This window comes from Caretta caretta, chromosome 1 (genome assembly GCF_965140235.1).
Source record: "Caretta caretta isolate rCarCar2 chromosome 1, rCarCar1.hap1, whole genome shotgun sequence".
Lineage (NCBI taxonomy): Eukaryota > Metazoa > Chordata > Testudines > Cheloniidae > Caretta > Caretta caretta.
The window spans coordinates 307378081-307400806 of NC_134206.1; the positions used below are offsets into that span (position 1 = coordinate 307378081).

The 22726-nt window shown below is 42.9% G+C and overlaps 1 protein-coding gene across 4 annotated transcripts in view; it reads left to right on the plus strand.

Annotated features, from left to right (window-relative positions):
• ST7 (suppression of tumorigenicity 7) overlaps positions 1 to 22726 on the plus strand; it is a 234648-nt gene that overhangs the window by 118152 nt on the left and 93770 nt on the right. For all 4 annotated transcript variants that reach the window (XM_048836149.2, XM_048836152.2, XM_075124440.1 and 1 more), the window contains exons 2-3: positions 8656 to 8738; positions 19862 to 20021. In XM_048836149.2, the coding sequence (XP_048692106.1) occupies positions 8656 to 8738; positions 19862 to 20021 (243 nt within the window). The remainder of the gene's footprint in view (positions 1 to 8655; positions 8739 to 19861; positions 20022 to 22726) is intronic.

The window sequence follows — 22726 nt, forward strand, 5'->3', positions numbered from 1 at the left end:
ACCCTGTCTGTGAGCCCTATGGGTTATAACTTACTTTTGAGATTGCAGTTATGGAGGGACCAACAAGCTGCGTTAAGATTGAGATGAGGTTTAGACATACATCAGAGATTCAAACTCTGATATGTATGCAAAATACAATGTATCCTGAACAAACATTGCAGTTTGCTCTTTCAGGACAAAATAAATTTTCAGTGAATTTATGAGTAAAGCTGTTAATTAGCCTGAGTTAAAATTAATTTTAAAATGGGTCATTTAAAGTGTCTAGCAGTCTGTGTTAGATCCTTTTCCCCCAAATGATTTTGAATAATAGAATAACTACAGCCTGCAATATATTATCTCCACAAACACACTAAAAATATTTCAGCCATCTACAAAAGCCTTTGGAAGCAATTGGGATTTAACAATAATTAAAGGGAATAGGCTCTTGAGGAAAATCAGGCAGTTGGCGCTGAATATAGAAAAGCTAAATCCCAGCTTCCATTAATGTTCAGGCAAAACTCCTGTTGACTTCAAGGGGAGCACAGTCTGACCACATGTTTTCTCCTGTATTTAGTCTGATGGATATGGAAACATAGGTTTCACAGTGGAAAACAATTTGCTTTAATAATGAAACATACAGGGGGATTAATACTTTGTGGCAGAATAATTGTCATGGGTTAGTAGTTGTATTACTCTTTCAATTGAAGAAAAAAGCAAAGTGACTGAACATACGTAGGCCAGATAATCAGCTGATGTAAATCAGCATAGCTCCAATAAATCAGTGGAACTATGCCAGTTTGCATCAGCTGAGAATGTGGCCCACATATTCTGAAGAACCTGCAGGCTTGTAGCCCTTTTTGTAGCAGCAATAGTATTAGGGTATGTCTGCACTGTCAGAGTTACAGCTCCGGCAGTTACAGCACCGCTCAGAGAACGCTGAAGGGAAACCGCTGTTGCGTGTTCACACTTTCAGCTGCCTTCGCAATAGCGTGTTCACACTTGCAGTGGTATTCGGAGCGGTGCACTCGGGGCAGCTATCCCACAGAGCATCTCTTCCTCTTCTGCTGCTAAGGGTTGTGGGAAGGCGGAGGGGATGGTGGGACATCCTGGGTCCTGTCCCAATGCCCAGTGATGCATTGCTTTGCATCCCAGCAACCCCTGTGCTTCCGTCAGCATTTGGCGCCATCTTTCAGTGGTTTGTGTACTGCGTGCTATGCCTCTGGTCTGCAGGAATGGATCCCGCACTGTTGACCAATATGCTGCTTGCTCTCACTAACACGTTACGAGTGAGACTTAAACTACAAAGGCAAGAGGAGTTTGACATTGATCTTGCCATGCGTAGTAGCTACGACACGAGATTGCTTGTGTCATTCACAGAGGTGCTGACCACAGTGTAACGCCGCTTTTGGGCTCGGGAAACGAGCACTGAGTGGTGGGATCACATTGTGATGCCCATCTGGGATGACGAGCAGTGGCTGCAGAACTTTCGGATGAGGAAAGTCACATTCATAGGACTGTGTGATGAGCTCGGCTCAGCCCTGCGGCGCAAGGACACGAAAATGAGAGCTGCCCTGTCATTGGAGAAGCACGTGGTGATTGCACTGTGGAAGCTGGCTACTCCAGACTGCTGCTGATCGGTCGCTAACCAGTTTGGAGTGGGAGAGTTGACCATTGGACTCGTGTTGACAGAAGTGTGCAGGGCCATTAATCGCATTCTGCTCCGAAAGACCACGACTCTGGGCAACATGCGTGACATCGTAGATGGCTTTGCACAAATGGGCTTCCCTAACTAAGGAGGGGCAATAGATGGCACGGATATTTCAATTCTGGCACCAGACCGCTTAGCCACCAAGTATATTTATTGGAAGGGGTATTTCTCAATGGTTCTCCAGGCGCTTGTGAATCACCGTGGGCGCTTCATGGACATTAACGCAGGCTGGTCCGGAAAGGTGCATGCCGCATGCATCTTTTGGAACACTGGCCTGTTCAGGAAGCTGCAAGCAGGGACTTTCTTCCCGGACCAGAAGATCACCGTAGGGGAAGTTGAAATACCATTGTGATCCTGGAAGACCCTGCCTACCCGTTAATACCGTGGCTTATGAAGCCATACATGGAGCATCTTAATAGCAGCAAGGAGCGGTTCAACAACAGGCTGAGCAAGTGCAGAATGACTGTTGAGAGTGCTTTTAGCTGTTTAAAGGCCGCTGGCTCTGCCTCTGTGGGAGGCTGGACCTGGCCAATGACAATATTCCTATGCTTATAGCTGTGTGCTGTACGCTCCATAATATTTGTGAAGGGAAGGATGAAAGCTTCACTCAGGGCTGGACCACTGAGGCTCAGCACCTGGGATCTGAATTTGAACAGCCAGAGACCAGGGCTATTAGAGGGGCACAGCACGGGGCCATAATGATCAGGGATGCCTTGAGGCAGCAATTTGAAGCTGAAAGCCACTAATATTTGTTGCTCGGGAGTGCAGTGCTTGTAATGCTAGGAGGTGATTGTGATTGGTGCAGACGATGCACTATGAAGGTTGAAAAAAAATTGCCTGTTACTTTGCAGGGCTCTCTTTGCTTTCAGTTAATAGACTAAAGATTACTTTCAAACCAAAACAATTATTTTATTAAAAAACAACAACCGGAGAGGAGAGACAAACAAAAAAACACATCTAAACTGTGGGGGATGTGGGAAGGGAGGGTCCCAGGAGGAGGTGGGGTCCCAGGACGGTTAAAGATTTGGGTATGTCCAGGTATCATATGTAACCTGCTCCTTTGGAGTACAGTGCAGCTGGTACTGTACTTCAGCAGGGCTAAACTGCAGGGGGACGGGTGTTGAGAGCAGTGGGTACTGGGAGTCTGCAGGGCTGGACTGTGACGAGGGAGGAGTGAAATGCAGCGGGTACAGATTGGAGCCAGGAGGTTGATAAGAGTGTGTTGGCGGTGTCTAGGGGGCACATGGGAAAGAGTTTTGTGACAGCAGTTGCAGGGGAGGGCAGGCGCAGAGCTGCTTGGTTTGCAGTGCTCATAGCACCTAGAACGTGTCTGCTTGGCGCTCCATAACTTTTAAGAGCTGCTCCATGGTTTCATTCTGGTGCACTGTGTTTTCCTTTCAGTCCGTCTTCTCACTGTCCTCCCACTCCTTCAGTTCTTGTTTTTCGGCCATGGAGTACATCATGACATCATGCAGAAAGTCCTCTTTAGTTCTTCGTGGCTGCTTTCTAATTCTGCGCAGTCATTCAGCCAGTGATAACAAAGAGGGAGGCTGGGCTCCCAAGGTCATATCTGTGCAGCCAAAATGCAGTGTTTTACAGAAGCAGTATTGTTTGCAACACACAGACCACTGATTCAGTGATTTAAAACACAGCCACTATTCACATACCTGTCACTAACTGGCTGAACCCAGGCAAGCCACAAGACTCCCAAAATGGTGAGTAACCGCAGGGGAAGGGGAAATCAGTGTTCTAGGACCGTACTGTACACTGGGCACATGGCTCTTGGGGAGAGCCAGCACGGTGCGAGAGGGGCCTTATAATCATTACTGACTCCACATTTTCCACAGGCTGTTCATTATGGAAGATACCTCGCTGCTGAGGGTGAGCAGGGAATCAAGGGATGGTCTTCTCGAAGACTGCAGCTCTTTCCCTGGTCCTTATGCTGCTTGCCTGTGTGCAGCAATGGTCCTTCCCACCCCCCTTCCCACCCCCCCTCCCCCGTGATGGCAGAGTGGCACAGAAAAGTTACCCTTAATGGGGAAAGAAACAAAACAGCTCTGCCAAAGATCCTGCGGCAGCGGATTGCCCAGTATCTCCATGAGAGTTTCCTGTGAAGAGAGGGAGTCAATCAACACCCTGTTCCATCACTCAGACTAGGCACGTGGTGGTAAGCGCATCATACAGACAGAAGCCTACTTTCTGCAACCCTCCTGCTCCCAACAACTCACTTCGGAGATTCCCAAAATCAAAGCCACTTACCAGGGGCCTCCTCTCCTGTTTGCACTTCGCCAAGCTCCGACAGCTGTGACTGGCTAACCTCCTCCGGGGTATAGAAGAGCTCCTGGCTGCCTGCATCTCTGACCTCCGAGTCATGCTCTGCCCCGGGTCTCCCTCTCCCTCCACATCCTCTTCCAAGATTTCCTCCTACTGGATCGGTTCACTCTCAACTAGCACCCAAGTATCCACAGTGGCCTTCTGTCCATAGGTATCATAATTCCTATGGCTGGAGTGCAGCTGAAACTGCACAGCCTCCTCTCCCCAAATGCTGATGAGATCCAGCAGCTCGGCATTGTGTCGCTTCTCTCTGTCCCCCTGTGCAGGGACTTGGGGCTACTTGCTCTGTATAAATGTGGATCCAATATCCCTTCTCTGAGACGTGCTGAGACCACTGCATGCGTCACCGAGCAAACAGGAAGGGGACTTTCAAAATTCCCAAGGAATTTAAGGGGTGGGGCTGACAGTTGCTCACCTGAGGGCAGGGCAGTAGAGTTCATACCGATGACCAGAGAGGCGAGAACTGGCATTGTGGGACACCTCCCGGAGGCCAATCGCAGCGCTGTAATCAACCACAGTGTCTACACGGGCACCGCAGCGCTGTAGCCCCGGCGCAGAAACCTCTAGGCCTCTCGTCGGGGTGGGTTTTTTACAGCGCTGCAACTGTGCAGTTTCTGTGCACTAAGTAGCCTGGCAGCGTGTACACCTCGGGAGTTACAGCGCAGAAAGCTGCTTTACTGCTCACAAACTTGCCGGTGTAGACAAGGCCTAAGAGGAGGGAGCTGTTTTAGCAAGAAGCAGTTAAAGTTAACACAGTGGTATCCAGCAGTATGAGAGAGAGAACACGCAAAGAAGGAGAAACCAGGAGCATTGGCACAAAGATTGTATCACTAAAAATCCCCTCCACCGTAGAACGATTTCTGCTCACTTCTGATTATTAAAATATGAATCAGTATAGACTGTTTGTGACTAAGACAATGGTGAACTTTCCAAATGCCCTTTGGAGGAATTGGGAATATTCAAAAGGTGAAATTCTATACTCACTTGCACGAAGTTTGAGCAACTCTGCAGGACTTAGGGTAGATGTCCCGTCTCTCTGTCCCCCTGTGCAGGGACTTGGGGCTATTTGCTCTGTATAAATATGGATCCAATATCCCTTCTCCCAGCTTCTGACAAGCACCATGCCAACAACAGTCCCCTTGACAGAGGGCCTGTTTGGAGTCTGTGTCAAGGAGCCTATAACTGTCTTGGGGTTCATTAAAAAACACACCAATGAATGAGAAAGGAATGAAACTTTAATAAAACAAACTGGACAGCATCTTTGGTGAATTGCTGCACACAGCTTTGGGGTGTTCCCAGCCCTCTCCTCCAGAGCACATCTCCAAATTCCTATGTTCATAATACTGTCCCTTATGAGGGAGCATCTCTAAATCATAATTTTCTACAAACATCCATACAGAGCCCACTTCCCAAAGCACCACAGGTATGGTGCTTCCCCTGAGCAGGAGTTGCTCCTCTGCCCTACTCCATGGAGAGGCAATCCAGAGCTTAAGTGGACAGAGGAGTTTGCACAGTCCTCTACGTGGACAAATTTTCCTTGATATAGCGTTCACTCAGTGTGGTTGATAATGATAAGACCTGAGTGACTGTGCTTAACTCATCTGCTCTCAAGACAGAAAATTCTCTGTTTGCAACAGTGCCCTCTCACAACTCAACAGAAAATGCTGCTTTAAGTGATATGGACAGAATCAATATTCCGCCCAGACTCCAAATGGGCCCTATGTCAATGTCCCAGTTTCTAAAGCTCGAAGGCACCATGGCTTTAGTATTTTGGTAAATCACTCAATCTCTGTCATTAAAACATTGGGAAATCAAAACCCACTTGGGTAATGTTCCTGATTTAATGACAAACTCTAATGGTCCATGCCCCGTGAGGTTACTCCTGTGCCCGGGAACTGAAGGGGAAGCACCTCAATAAAGTCTGCTGCAGTTCAACCACTGAAGTCATCATTGGCATTGTAGCAAAGTAATGACCGGCACACGTGTACAGCAATATCCCAGCAGATGTTTTTTTGCAGGAATATATTCGCCTAAGAAGGGCAGTAGATTTAGTTGGCAGACTATAATTTTATCAGTGACACCATCAGGGTTCCATTTCGATTATGTCTCAAGGTTACATTTGCATGCCAGAATGAGGAATATTTTCTTCAAAAGGAAGGGTGGGTGGTTTGAACAGAGCAAAGCTTATTACAGTCTTTCCATTTCTCTTCCTTCTCAGCATAGCCTGGGGCTGGATTTAGCAGGCACTAATGTTTCATAGTTAGTTTGTTGTATTTGAAAAGAAATCAGGTGTGATGGAAATCCTGACTATTGCATCTGTTCCTCAACTGGTGTAAATAAGGATAGCTCCATTTAAGACAGTGAAATCAGTGAAAGTAGGTGAATTTACACCAGCTAAGTTTTGGCTCACTATTGTTTCCAGTTTGTTTGAGGGGTAAAACTAACACAGAACTAAAAAGGATGGGGTCTGGTTCTTGACTTCACTCTGCCAGTTTGATGCTAGTGTAAATTCAGTAGAATGAAAAATCACACATACACGCTCTTTAACAATTTCTAGTTTCTTCAGGAAAAATATGAGAAAAGATGCATGCAGAAACAACACAAAGCTTCTGCCTGGCAGAGTTTCAAGTTCTATGTGATTCTTTTCTGGTAGACAGTTCTATTTCTTACTGAATATTGAAAATTAACCATGAGCCAGTGAGGATTAATATCATACCTTCATTATCTCCCCTCCATATTTCACTTTAAGTTTGTTTAGCTTCAGTAAGGGACATTCTTAAAGATACAGAAAAGAACTGAGTGAACCCACCGCCATTCCCCATGCCTTCAATCAGGGTTTTAAATGGCTGTTTTATATTAGATACAAGTCTGTTAGGTCTGTTCAGAAAACAAAACAATAAAGTGTACAGTGGTGGGCATGGCCTGGGCAATACCTCTGACCCCCCATCAAGTTTGACCCTGTGTAGGTCATGGGCTGGATCACTTCGGGTGGAGCAGAGAGGTGCAGTGTCTTCCAGTGAGGAGCACAACACCCTGGGATTGGAAGGATTTGTATGTAAAATCTGAAAGAAATTAATGGGGTGTGGCGGTTCAGTGATGAGACAGAACACAGCTTTATGCAAGCAAGCAGGCTGGTCAGCGGAGATGGGCTGTTCTGCCCCCCCGCCTTCCACCTTCTCCTTTTATTATATTTCTCCCCCTAAGCATTACACACTGCTACCCAAAGGAATGTATGACGTTGATTAATATACTTAGTTACCATCCTTTATCTACTACAATCCTGGTTCTCAGGCCTTGAGCCCAGGCTAAGAAAGCCTCCCACAGTTGCTGTCCAAACAATCAAGTTCTCATGGTTCATATCTAGCCCTTGTCCTTGGATAGAGCAATGTGTGCATTGCTTCTACAAAACAGTCAGGGTGTGCCCTGCCTGCTTCCAGGTGGAATAGCTAAACATGAACTCTTCAAATGGGGATCAAACCAACAGGATTCCATACAAGCTATTCCAGAGCCCTGTATAATTGAATAGGGAATGATTTCATTGCTAGAGCTTTGGGTTGGTTTGTTGGTAACCATCCTATCCAATTCTAAAGCAGAGCTATAATTCTATATTAAATTCCTTAGGATGGTAAAAAAAAAATAACCCACTATAGAAAATTGATTATATTATCTCAAATTCTATAGGAATTCTCCATAAGAGACTGAGTGGGAGCAGCTGGTGATTCTACTGTTGGAGGGCTTCATAGAAGGCCAGTTAGCCTGTCAGAGCTGAATTAATTCTTCCATGGCTACACTGGCCATGACTCCTCCCCAACCAGCATGCCTGGTTTTGGGGGCTGGGCCCCTGGGGATTCCATAATGAACTAGACTGGTAAAGCTACTGGATTTTTTCCCCTAATCAGTCTGGCTGCCATCACTGTCATATCTGAGCACCTCACAATCTTTAATATATTTGTCCCTCCCAGCACGCCTGTGAGGGAGGGAAGTGTTGTCACCCCCATTTTACAGATGAGGTGCTGAGGGACGGAGAGACTAAGGGCCAGATTTTTAAAGATGTTTAAATGCCTAAATATGCAGATAGGTGCTTAGTAGAATTTTCAGAAAATGGGAGTTAGCCACCTACATGCTTTTGAAAGTCCCATTTGGCACCTACCTGCATCTTTAGGTGCCTAACTACCTTGAAAAGTCTGTCCCATGTGGCTTATCCAAGGTCACAAGTCTGAAGCAGAGCAGGGAGTTGAACCCAGGTTCAGACTGATTCATGATTCCCCAGGATAGGTTGGGCCAATGAAAGATACTGTACTGTCTGCCTTAACAACTCTGTTGGCATTTAGCTTTTCCAGAGCTTTAAAATGCAGTGGTGGCATTGTGCAGTGGGGAGTGGAAAAGGCCAAGTGAGTGTGTAAGTGATTTGTAACTCCTTGTGATGGATTCTGTTGTGAAAATGAACTCCTGTATGTAGAACATTGGGCTGCATCTCATCATGTGTGGGCAAACTAACAGAGACGTGCTTTATATGATTTTATTTTTAAGGTGAGCAAGTCATTTATTCAAAGTGGGGGTGGAGTTAGTGGGGAAGCCAAAAGGGAGAACCTGTGCTGCTGTTGTACTCATGATTTTCTCTCTTTCTCTTTCAGTGAGTATGTTTTTGAACACATTAACCCCCAAGTTCTATGTTGCCTTGACAGGCACTTCTTCATTAATTTCAGGTCTTATTTTGGTAAGTACTAGATACATTATTTTTATTTAACAAAGTTCTTGTTATCCACAGTGTGATGGAAGCTGTCATGGTTCATAGGGGCAACATTTGGATCGGTCTTTTGTTCCTCTTTTATGTTTGTGCAGTCCAAGAAATTCTTAGTATTTTTTTTCCAAAACAAATGCTTCAGTGTCATTTCTTTTTAAGGAAAGAATAACTGCCAACGGCCCAGCACTTATGAGCAACCCTATAATAATTCAAAAATGAGTTTTAATGTCAAGGGTTGTCATAAACAAATATAACAAAAATAAAAGCCTCCCTTAGAGGGGAGAGAGAGATTCAGAGGTTCTTGGTGTGTTCTTTTTAGACTGTTAAACCTGGTGATGGCTGTGGTAGAAGTATCTCAGTAGAAAAAGTGGGGGAATTTATACTGGTAATGAACCCAATTTCATTGTCATGTTTCCAAGTGATAATTATTAAAACACAGAGAAACATATTTCTAAGTATATCTATATTAGGGTTGTCAAGCGATTAAAAAAATTAATCGCAATTAATCGCACTGTTAAACAATAATATCATACCAGTTATTTAAATATTTTTGGATATTTTCTACATTTTCAAATATATTGATTTCAATTACAACACAGAATACAAAATGTACACTGCTCACTTTATATTTATTTTTTATTACAAATATTTGCATGGTAAAAAACAAAAGAAATAGTATTTTTCAAAAAGAAAAGGAGTACTTGTGGCATCTTAGAGACTAACCAATTTATTTGAGCATAAGCTTTCATGAGCTACAGCTCACTTCATTGGATGCATAAAAGTGGAACAAAAGGAGTACTTGTGGCACCTTAGAGACTAACCAATTTATTTGAACATAAGCTTTCGTGAGCTACAGCTCACTTCATCGGATGCATAAAGGTGGTTATGCATCCGATGAAGTGAGCTGTAGCTCACGAAAGCTTATGCTCAAATAAATTGGTTAGTCTCTAAGGTGCCACAAGTACTCCTTTTTCTTTTTGCGAATACAGACTAACACGGCTGCTACTCTGAAACCAGTATTTTTCAATTCACCTAATACAAGTACTGTAATGCAATCTCTATCATGAAAGTTGAACTGACAAATGTAGAATTATGTTCAAAAAATAACTGCATTCAAAAAGAAAACAATGTAAAATATTAGCGCCTGCAAGTCCACTCAGTCCTACTTCTTGTTCAGCCAATCGCTTAGACAAACAAGTTTTTTTTTTACATTTACAGGAGATAATGCTGCATGCTTCTGGTTCACAATGTCACCCCAAAGTGAGAACAGGCATTCTCATGGCACTGTTGTAGCTGGCATCGCAAGATATTTATATGCCAGATGCACTAAAGATTCATATGTCCCTTCATTCTTCAACCAAGGGACACGCATCCGTGCTGATGATACGTTCTGCTCAATAACAATCCAAAGCAGCTTTCTTTTTTGGTGGTTTGGGTTCTGTATTTCTGCAACAGAGTGTTGCTCTTTTCAGACTTCTGAGAGCATGGCCCACATCTCATGCCTCTCAGATTTTGGAAGGCACTTCAGATTCTTAAACGTTGGGTCGAGTGCTGTAGCTATCTTTAGAAATCTCACATTGGTACCTTCTTTGTGTTTTGTCAAATCTGCAGTGAAAGTGTTCTTAAAATGAACATGTGCTGAGTCATCATCCGAGACTGCTATAACATGAAATATATGGCAGAATGCGGGTAAAACAGAGCAGGGGACGTACAGTTCTCCCCCAAGGAGTTCAGTCACAAATTTAATTAATGCATTTTTTTTAATGAGTATCACCAACATGGAAGCATGTCCTCTGGAATAGTGGCCGAAGCATGAAAGGGCATACAAATGTTTAGCATATCTGGCATGTAAATACCTTGCAATACCGGCAAATGCCTCTTCTCACTTTCTGGTGACACTGATTACAAGAAGAGGGCAGCATTATCTCCTGTAAATGTAAACAAACTTGTTTGTCTTAGCGATTGGCTGAACAAGAAGTAGGACTGAGTGGACTTGTAGGCTCTGAAGTTTTACATTATTTTGTTTTTGAGTGCAGTTATGTAACAAAAAAATTTCTACATTTGTAAGTTGCACTTTCACGACAGAGATTGCACTACAGTACTTGTATGAGGTGAATTGAAAAATACTATTTCTTTGTTTATAATTTTTACAGTGCAAATATTTATAATAAAAATACTATGCACTTTGATTTCAGTTACAACACAGAATACAATATGAAAATATAGAAAAACATCCATAATATTTAATACATTTCAATTGGTATTCTATTGTTTAACAGTGCGATTAAAACTGCTATTAATTGCGATTAATTTTTTGAGTTAATCAAAAATATGTGAATTAACGACAATTAATTGACAGCCCTAATATATATTGGATATCTTGATAATGTCCTTTTAAAATATACAGGCTCTTTTAAACCTCTCAGACCCTGGTCCTGCAAACATATATGCTGGGGTCAACCTTAACACCAGCATAAGACTACGTTTCCAAACCAGTGCATCTGTTCACAAGAACTCAATCTTATTGGCCACATTCATGGAAAGAAAATGCGAAGAAGTGTTGAATCCTCAGGGTGTACAGTATCATAGTTATTATTATGCTGGTTTTCAACCTTGATACTGGGAGCTAGTTTGCTACTTAAACAAGCAAGGTTTGTCTTATACTTTTATTGCTGCTCAGTCATTGTCCAGTCCTTTGTTTAAAAATATATCACACATTTATTAACTTGCTGATTACCACAGTTATGATCTCTCCATTTGTAGAGTGCTTACAGGAATGCTCTGCATTACAGCAATAACCTGAAACAGACATTATGACCCCATGCCCCTCCTCACCCCATGTTGCTTGGTGATGCAGTAAAATAACAGTGCAAAAATACTGTTATCTGAGCTGATATAATGCCATATAATCATAAGTCAGTTTGGATTCAAAGCTGAATTTTACAGTTTGAGTCCATCTATAGAAGAAATGTGATTCTAGATGTGTACCCAGCACTTCCATCATCTCATCCTTATTCTTCCCCAGACTGTCACAGCCTGGTACATGGGGAACCAGCAGATCTCACGTAAAACATCAGGTGTGCTGCAGCTGTTCAGAAAGCTGCCTTGCTTCAGTGTTTACAAGCCACTGAAGACAATTACTTAATGACTGCACCTTGGGCATTCTTCAGAACTGCTTGAGCTGAGCCCCAAAGCAGAGCACAGCTCCTCAGAGAAATCACTTCGAAATTTGAATGGAGAGGTTCAGAGGTCACATTCAGATCAGGTGTTAGCTAGTGCAGCTCCTTTGAAGAGAATACATTCAAGGGAAGGTGCAGTGCATTAAATTCAATACACTTGGAGGGTATATTATTAACCGCCACTAACCAGCAGGGCTAGGAAGGACAGGAGAAATATAGTGGCTCCACTGGCATAGCTCTATGCTTGGTGATGGGGAGAGGGGAGTGAAGGCAGTCAGAAGAAGTAGCAGGAGGGAGAGGCTGTCCCTTTGGAAAACTCTGATGGAACTTAATAGGAAGGAAACCAACAGAGTTCTATAGAAATTGCTTCTCAATAATGCAATTTAGTAGAGTGGGATCTTATATGTAGGTTTGCCTAGCCATCCTGTAGAATTCTAGAGCAAGACTGTATTCAATTCTATAGGATGATTGAAAAACTATAGAAGGGTTCTCATTTTTTTGTTACATTTTCTGTGACTTTTCTAAAATGGGTGACTCAAAGGAGACTTGCAAGAAGGAAGTGGGTCTCTACCTGGGGGATATCTGTCTGACTTTTGTGAAATGTTGGGGAGTGATGAATGGGAGGCAACAAGAAGCATTCAGGTCCATGATTTGGGGATTTAAAAATGTAGCATTAGAAAGAACCAGAGGGATGGAGGTCTCTAAGTCAGGTAGTGCTGGAGCATAGGCAGCAATGAAAGGTGGTGGGTGGGAAGCCTATTTATCCATGACTCACCAAGAGATATTGTAACTAGTTACAGCAGAATCAGAGTTTCTGGCATGGGGGCAGAGCATTCCCATTGGCATTCCCACCCATGGAAACTGTGCAAGAGGAGATCAGACTGGGTGAGCTAAATGTTATATCTACTTTGAGAAAGACTCACTCCAATAACGAGATCTCTCTATATGTCCAGCCCACAATGAGCAAGTTGGAGGAAATAGAGAAGAGGGAGGAGGAGAGGCGTAAGAAAGATGGAGAGCAGAGGTCTACCCTTAATACTGCCTTTAATTGTCTGGTGATTAGGTACCACAGCTGTGCATGCATGAGAGACACCCGAGATAAGTATATTGATTAAACAGGTAAAAGCCAGGGTGTCAACATTATAGACAAGTTCTGACTGGGATGAGCGGGACATGTGGCCAATGAACTGGGTGGTGGGAAGGGAATTCAGCAGAGGAAAGCTATGGTAAAAGTGATCTGTGGTCAATCACGACAGCTGTGGGAAGTTGTTGTGAGTACTAGGAGATCACTGGTCCATTTAGCCTGGTAACTTCACCTTTGCTCACTAATCTACCATTTCTGACAATACGCCCAGCAATATGGTAAACTATCTAACCTATCACCAAGCATAATATAGAATATTGTGCAGTAGGTGCAATTCCAGAACACTTAATATTAAAAATGAAAATCTTCAAATGCCAATTAAATGAAAATCTTTTCTAAAACAAATATTGTCTTATATCTAAATTACTGGGATTTTTGTCTCACTAGCTGTGCTTATATTCTTTGGAATTTTCCACCATATGGTCTGCTTTGGCAAATTTCGTCCCACTGTGAATTGGCTATAATTACTAAACAGAAGGAGAAATCACAGCTATTGCAGAATTTTAGAAGAAGAGTGGCAAGTGATGGTATAGAAGACACTTCACTCATCTTGTGTTTGTGTCATTTCCAATGTATAGCAATGACTCCTGGTGGTGATCAGCTTTGGAGAATAGAGTGTTATATGTTAATCTCAGGTTGCTCATCTTTAACGTGGTACTTTCCCCTGTCAGTTTGCCTCTCTTTTCCTCTTACTCCTCGGGTGGAATTCTGGCCCCCCTGAAGTCAAAGTGTGTTTTGGCAGTGACTTCAGTGGAGTCAGGATTTCACCACTTCTTTCCAATCTGCATAGCTCAGGAAAGTACAGAAGACTGCTTTATTTCTGTTACAACCAACCTCGCCAACTAATGGCGAGATTGCTTGTAACAGAAGTAAAGGAGTCTACCTTACATAATTTAAAATGAACAACTCGGGTGTTCCATCCCTGCTTCTCTCCCTTACAAGTCATTCACGGGATAAAATCAGGGCCTAAATAAAGCCCCTAACTGCATCACACATACAGGCACGTCAGGGAACTTGGTTTCAACCCAGTTCTTGGTTTCAACTTGGTTCTAATTTGTATTGTAGCAGACGTCACTTAAAAGAAAGAGAAAATTTCTGAAAAGATATTTTGTTTTTCTGATTCAGTCTCGGGCTGCAGACTGGACTCCCATACATCCTGAGCAAAGCACTGGAACACCAGGATCTGCTGGTTCAATGAAGCAGACTTATGTATTTTCAAAGGTGCTGTGCACCGAACGTTCTCACTGATTTCAGTGGGAACTGGGGTTACTAGGCACCTTTGAAAATAAACCCACTAGCTGCTACAAATGGGGGAGTAACATTTTGAAAAACACATAAATGCCTTAGGAACCTCAGTCCCATTTTCAAGTGACTTAGGCATTTAGGAACCTAAGTCTCATTGAAAGTCATTGGGGCCAGGATGGTATTTATGCAATGTATACAGTACTTAATTTGTGCCAGGGCTAAGCCCCGGCATCTCTACACTTGATAGTTCATAGCCCTGGTGTCTCTGGGCTTGCCATGTCAGCTATGAAAGTAAAAAAATTGCCTAGAATCCAGAATTCACAAAAATCAGGATGCATTTATGTTCTTAGCTATCTGCAACCAACTGCCCAGCTTGACAAATGCTTGTGAACCTGGTTCTATCTGTTTGCACAGTCTCCTCTCCTCTCCTCCACAGGTTCCTTTTCTCCCCTGTTCTTCCCTTTTGATTTCTTCAAGGGGAGCAGTTTCTGGGACTTGGAGTTGTCAGAAAGCACTGTGAAGTAACTCCTTTCAGCAGTCTCCATGTAATAATGTCCTCCCACCTAGGAAGTGCGACCTTGAGCTGGATGAATAATGGTTTTTTCGGTTCTCTGGCTTTGTGCGCTGTGGGATGTAGAAACACATATTCGTTGATCTCCTGTTTTATGTAAATTGCCAGCCCGAATTTTGGGTGGCAATTGTTGGCTATGAGTTTATGGCCATTGATGTTGTGAGTAAGGACACTCGCCTAGGATGTAGGAGACTGAAGTTCAAATCACTCTTCCAGGGACTTTAATTATTTGTACAAAGTGGAACAGCCCCAGTGAGGCGACTGAATATCCCATAGCCCAGTGGCTTGGACACTTTCCTGCAGTATAGAAGATCCAACTTCAAATCCCTTTTCCACTTCAGGCAGAAGGAGGAACTGAATCTGGATTTCCTACATCTTAGGTGAGTGCCCCACCCACTGGGCTAATGCTGGTAAGTGAAGTGGGTGGGGCACCACCACCTCTTTTTCCTCTGTCCATTTTGTGACCTTAGTCCTCCTTTCCAGTTCCAAACAAAATGTTTCATTTCAACATTGCCGAAAACTTTTGAGTTTTTTTTGATTCAGTGGAAACTACATGATGAACTTGACACAAATCCCCAAATAGTTTCGGTCGACCCAAATCTGCATTTTTTCGGGAATAAGCTATTAGTCTGAAAAAATTCTCCCATCGCTCTGGTGTCAACTTTCCCATATTGTAGTGGGGTCCTCAAAGTTCTTTAGCTACTAGGCTCAGAATTATGGGACATCTCTATCACTCAATTCAGTAGAAGATGGTGGAAGATGATGACCTACCTGCAGTCCACCCTGTTAAGTGGGAAACCATGGCTAACATAATAAAACTGGTGACCAAACATGGACAGTTGACCTCCTGGTCCAAAGAGCAACAAAATAAGCCTACCTTTTCAGGTCCAATATAAAAGGCAAATTGGACCTGGGGTAAAGATCTGCCAGTTGAACAGTGAAGGCCTCTTACTGTCCAAGTCTGACTACCTGGAGAAAATGCTGAAGACAACTAACATCAATGTCCTCACCCTCCTGGAGACCCATGTTACAAACAAAGAAAAAGCCTGTTGCTACAAAATCAATGGCTATCAACTCATAGCCAGCAATTATCATGAAAAATATGGGGTGGCAGTTTACATAAAGCAGGAGATCAATGAATATGTGGCTCTACCTCCACAAAGAAACAACTACGATATCCTTGCACATCAGCAAGCTAATCATCGTTCATGTATATAAACCATCTGGTGCACAGTGGCCTCAACCAGCTCTGCAAAATGCATAGGACCCTGCTGTATTTGTGAACAACTGTAATAGTCACCAAACATAATGGGCCTATGCAGCAAACAATATTGCAGGTGAAGAAGTGATACACTGGGTGCTGGCAAATTATATGCTTCTCCTTTTTGATACAAAACCATGCGTCATTTTCCATTCTGTAAGATGGTGCAGAGGATACTGCCCTGACCTGACGTTCATCTGTAAAGATGATACAGTCACCCCGATACTCCATTGTGGATCATCCTCAATGACTTCCCGAACAGCCAGAACAGACCAGTACTGACCCCAAATCCCAGTTCTCTACTCAAAATTGGCACCATGCTGGAACTTGACAACAGCAGACTGGGCCACTTTCAGTATGACTACAGACAGTACAATCTCTTGCATTTTCCCAATGTCAAAGACTTTGACTATTTTATTGTGCTCCTTATTTCTGATGTAAAGAAGAAAATCCCCTGTGGACACAGGTCATTGAACGCTCCTTGCTGGACTGCAGAGAGCCAAGAGCTCCTCCACATATATGATCAGTGTGGAGACCCAGAAACTGGAATCACTGGATGCACCAAGGCAGAAATGGTGACTTCAGTGTGTAGAAGGTCTAAACTTCACACACTCGAGCAGACACACCTGAAATCTGCTTGAGACACTGGGGGGCTGCAAATCCCACACAGGCCACTAAGCTGCAGGTGAAACCAACGCCATTGCTGCTAAACTTTTGTGGACATCAAAACAACCAGTGGACAAACTGTGTCTCAGATAAGTCCAGCATCAGCCTTGGCAGGTGATGTCCAAATGTGCTCCATTGTCCCAATGGACGTTGACGCAGTCATTGCAGCCACGAAATTGGGAAAAGCAGCAGGAAAAGATGGTATCTCTGCTGAGTTCCTATATAACCTCGGCCCACTCGCATGGAAATGGAGGATGCAGCTTTTCACCAACATTCTGGAGACGGGTGAAATCCCCCCCATATGGAGAGAGGTCAAGGTCATTGCACTCATAAAGCCTGGAGAACCTGAAGATCACTCCTCTAGTTATAGGCCAATTTCCCTTTTGAGCACCACCTGCAAGGTGACGGAGTGTACGGTTCTGAACCGATTCAGGCCCACTGAGGATGCCTGCTTACTCAAGAAGCAAGCTGATTTTCGATCACACTTGCTGCAACCAGTCCTGGCCCACACTACAAACACCAAGACTGGATTCCAAGGAAAACTCAAGACCCAGTACTGCTTTCATAGATCTGTCAGAGGCATGTGACAGAGCCTGGAAGGGATGGTCTGCTACTGAAACTGACCAAAGTGATTCCCCATGTGCAGAATCTCAGGTTGCTTACACCATGCTTAGTGGCTGAAGGATGCATGTATACCTTGCAGGTTAAATCAACAAGCTGCTCACTCTGTATAATGGGCTACCAAAAGGCTCTGTACTTGCTTCAACATTCCACAAGGTATACGCGAGCGATATGCTTGAAAAAATAGCGCAGAAGTTTGCGTATGCTGCTGATTTGGCACTCACAGCTTAGGCCGGAAGCTTTAAAGAACCATTACATCTGACCTTAAGATCGTGGAGAGCTTCCAAAAGTGGTGGCTAAGACCAAATCTGAGCAAATTGGTTGTCTCTATTTTCCACCATGACAGTAGAATCGCACAAAACACTCCAACTGTTGAGGTTTCTGGTGAAAGTTTGACTTATGACCCAAAGCCAACATATCTCGGTGTCGTTCTTGACTGCACACTGACCGTTCGTGGCCACCTCAAGAAAGTAGCCTGTAAAGTAAAGACTTGCATCAACATTACTCAAGAGTCAGCAGGAACAAGATGTCTTGGTGCTACAAACACCAGCCTTTCCCCTAGTATAATCAGTTGCAGAGTACTGTGCACCATATACACTTGTATCAAACCATATGAATCATTGTGGGAACTTTAAAATCAACATCTCTACCATGGCTTTCTGTATTAGCAAACATCAGAGTTCCATTGAAATATAGCCACAGCACGACAACTTAAATGCATTGAAGACTATCCAGAACTTCCCATCCGGCAGGTTATGGATAATATACTCCAACAATGCCAGAAATTGCAAAAATCATTGTGGACCACACGTGACCACTTCATGTCTCTGGATCTGGCCAGTAAATGGCAAAGTGTCTGGACCTCATCTCTCATTCCAGACAAGCACCTTATTACAACAAGGCACCCTTCCTGTTTCGACTTGCCACGTAGACTTTGGTTCACATTGAACTGCATCTGAACAAACCATGAAGATGCGACTACTTGATGCACAAGTGGAAAATCAGACTCCCCTTTTGTGACTGTGTTGAGAACATCCAAACCATCAAACATATGATAACGCAGTATCCCGAATATGGATTCAAAGGTGAATTGGATGATATCCACAATGTCACAGAGGAGGCCTTGAAATGGCTTAAGGACCTACAACTCCATCAGTAGAACATTGTTCTGCAGATGCCATGCGCACACACGCACGAGAGAGAGTTCAGTAGAATGTCATCTGGAGTGGGAGAACCAGAGGGGTGGTTGTTCATTTCCCCATGAGGACACATGAGGATTGGGGGAAGAAGCATTCCTTATCTGACAGATGGGATGGAGAGGGAGCAACTCAGTACCATGATGACCTGAGGGTTATCTGTAGGAAATAATGTGGGGTCTGAGTAGAGGGGACTGTAGTTGGTAGTAGAGAAAGGCTTGGGAGAGAAGGTGTTGAGTGAATCTGAACCACCAAGTAGAACCTGAACCTCCAAGTGGCCCTGCAGAAATTGGTTTAGTGCCAGCCCTCGTGAACAGAACCTGCAGGTTGTCTGAGTTACATATGTGAACTTAGCCCTACAGTTTTTCAATAAATCTACTGATTAACTCATAGGGGAAAAATAAGGATTAATAATGGGCTGATGTTTTGTACAGAGTTTTGTAAGCAGTTTCAAGTATTGGGAAGGACTATACTCAGAAATATGGAAACACTAAAAAAAGAAAGAAAAAAGGCCATTCATGCACAGTTTCCAACTTAATCAATATCAAGAAGTACTTCAGATTTTTCAAGAACCCTTTACTTGAATAATTTTCAGCGCTGTTACTATACAGAAGTTTGGCTGCTTAATTCAAATATTACTTCAAAACCCTCTGAGATTCTCTCATTACTAATGTGTGTGTTTATAATTTTTTCAATCAGAATGGATTTTTACATTTATCTGAAAGAGTCTTCATTTTCAGATCTGATATATATTGTTTCCTGCAACACACATGCCACTGCCATCAGAATATATTTTTTTATTTTCATTATTAAAATATTAGGATATATATAAAATTGTCCTGACAATGAAATCTATTAGTCGGTGAGATAATTTCTCAAGGGAAACCACTGGAGATTATAATACCAGGACCAATCCTGCATTGGCAGGGGATTCATTAGTGGTTCTGTAAATATGTGTGGGGACGGAGGTATTGATTTGATAGTAGGAAAGCCAGAGTCTATTTATTTTCATCTCTTTCCTTTTATGGCTTCTGAGAAATTCTGAGTGGTAAATGAGAAATGTTAAGAATGGATAAATAAATGCTAAGAAATGTAAAGTAAAATCTAAATAGATGTGAGAGCATTAATGAAAATCATATGCATTAGAGTCCATGGAGAACATGGGGATACAAAATATGCACTGGTAATGTGATATCCCCTGCTTCTGTTCTAGATATTTGAGTGGTGGTATTTTCGCAAGTATGGGACATCATTCATTGAGCAGGTCTCCGTGAGTCACTTGCGCCCTCTGCTGGGTGGGGTGGACAATAACTCCCCCAACAACTCTAACACAAGCAATGGGGACTCTGATTCAAACCGACAGAGTGTTTCAGGTAAGAGAAATCCTGTCTGCTGCAAACAATTAACTGTGAACTTGACTCTTTTTCTCTCCTGTTTAACTGAAAGAAATTGGTGGCTTTTTACTATGCTTTCACTGCAGAAAAATGGTAAAATATCCTCTTTGCTCACACTGAACAAATTACTTGCCTGACATTCATTCAAAATCTTCACTTTAAATTTTAATTGGTCTGCCCTCATTGTGTTCAGAAATTAAGTCATAGATCACTCATATGTTAAAATGATGACTTTTACTGTTTATTAATGCTGTAAGCCTGCTCCCAGGAAAAGCAGAGTGAAAACCAGCTGTATATACACACGTCTGTTTTATTTGTTTGGTGTGGTTTGGTATTTAAATTGGATTAAAATTTGGGTGAAATAATGTGAAAACAACTGCAGTTCACTTTGTATGGTGAAAAGCTGACACCTTAGTTTTTAAAATTCAAATGTCTTGAAGTCAGTTTGTAGGGAGAAAAGCAGAATTGATTGTTTATCTAAGGAATTTATCCAAGGAGAGTGAAACATCTGTGATTATTAGTGAATGAAATATTAGTGATTAAGGTCCTAATACTGCAAAGAATTACTCACATGTGTAGAGTTAGGCATGTACTTAAGTCTTTGCAGGATCAGGGCCTAAGAAGATGATGCCTGAAAGTCAAATTGTGTCCATGTCTAAATAGCACCACAGGTTAATTAGAGGAAGTAAGACATCCTTTGTACTCCAGAAATACACACACACACCCCTTTCCTACATTTCCACTGAAGGCATGGAGGGGGAAGCCTGGTCTTTATACCTAGCGTGAAATGTTGACCTCATTGAAGTCAATAGTCCCATTGAAATCAATAGAGCCAGGATTTCACTTGCAGTGGGTGCAGATAGCTGGAGAACAGGTGAATGGAACAGCGAGTAACCATCTGCTGCTAGTGTGGACCAGCGGCAGACCAGAGCAGAATTGTACCTCCCTGAGGTACTGCAGAAGTGGTGCAGCTATGTGCCACCCTTACATAGGGCAGGTTGTAAAACACAATCTTACCCTCAACCATGACCATGTAAGGCTAACTGTAAAATTGTCTTGTTTTCCAATAAGAGAAATTGACTCATTGCTCAGAGGTAATTATGTCTTCCTAAATACTGATTGCTCAGATTGTATTAGCATAAACCAAAGACAGACATTTCCCCTATATTTCAGAAGTTTCTTAGAAATGACACACATTCTTTTTACATTATTGTTGCAAAAGGCAAAGCAATTCCCATTTCTTTTACAGAAATGCTTGTTTAATGAGTCCATTATCAAGAGAATCACAGAAAGATCTCAAGAATACTTATCTGCTTTTGCATTATATTATTTTTAACTTAATGTGAATAGTTCATAAGTACTGTTTGCTTTTCATTTTAGTAAGAAGTGGCAGCACTGTGGTTTGCAATAGCTTAGAGGCTGGTTCTGTTCCTGGCTGTGGCATAGATTTGCTGTGTGACCTTGGGCAAGTCATAGGCAGCTAGATTTTTGAAAGAAGCCTCTGTTTTTTGATGCCTAATGTGAGACACCTTGGGCCTGGTTTTCTGAGGTGCTAAGCACCTGCAGCTCCCATTAACTTTAATGAGAGTGCTGGGTGCTGCAAATCAAATCCATGGTGTCTCAGTACCCAAAAATTGAGGTCCTCAAATTCAGTGATTGCTTCTGAAAACGTTGGCCTTAACTGTGTTGTGTCTCTCTAATAACAGCTGTATTATCTCTCTATACCCCTGCCATTTCTGAAGTGCTTTGAGATCCTTACATGGAAGGTCTAGAGGTTAACATTGTTATTTATTTATATCATTTTGGACACACGTGCATTTGTTTGCTCTGTACTCATGTGAAGACAGCAATAGCACAGAAGAAACAAGCCCTGTAATGTAGTGATGAAAAGGGGGGTTGTGATGTGGGTACGGTATTGGACTTGAATTTAGAAGATTGGGCTCCAATTCCTGCTTCTCTCAGAGACTTCCGGTGTGTGCAGATCACTTAACGGCTGATTTTCAGAGGTGGTCAGTACCTGCAGCTGTCATTGTCTCCGGTCGGAGCTGTGGGTACTCAGCACTTCTGAAAATCAGGGTCTTAATCTCTCTGTGCTTCATTTCCTCCTCTGTAAAATGGGGACAATAGAACTTGCCTGTTTCATGGGAGTGTTCTGGGGATAAATGCATTATTGCTTCCAGGGTGCTTGAGTACTCCACTGAGAGGGGCTGTGTAGGTATATAGACACAATACCAGGGAGGCCAATATATTCTCTTTCTAAGAGACTGTTGAGGAATCAGATCTTACAGAAATGAAACTATGGTCTGTGCTTCCTTAGATTCATCAAAATCCATGTCTCTGTTTCCCAGGTCATTTTTCTACATAAAAATATGTGTGACTTTTCAAGACGTATAACTGCTTTTTGTTAAGAAAACTGCAGATCCCTTCACACACACATAATTGTTTTGGCCCCATCTTTCTGTTCAACACATATGTGTTAGACCTTGTCTACACTGGCGTGTAGGGTGCAGGCACTACATATGTAGCAGCATGCCACAGTGACAAGCAGGCTGCGTCTACACTGTGGTTTGTAGCTACGCATCAGTGAAAGGCTCTAGCAGTGAGGAAAGGCTCTGGCAGCTCGGAGCATTTCCCCACTGTCTCCCCCAGCTGTCGGAGTCCTTCCCTGCTGGTGGAGTTTTTCC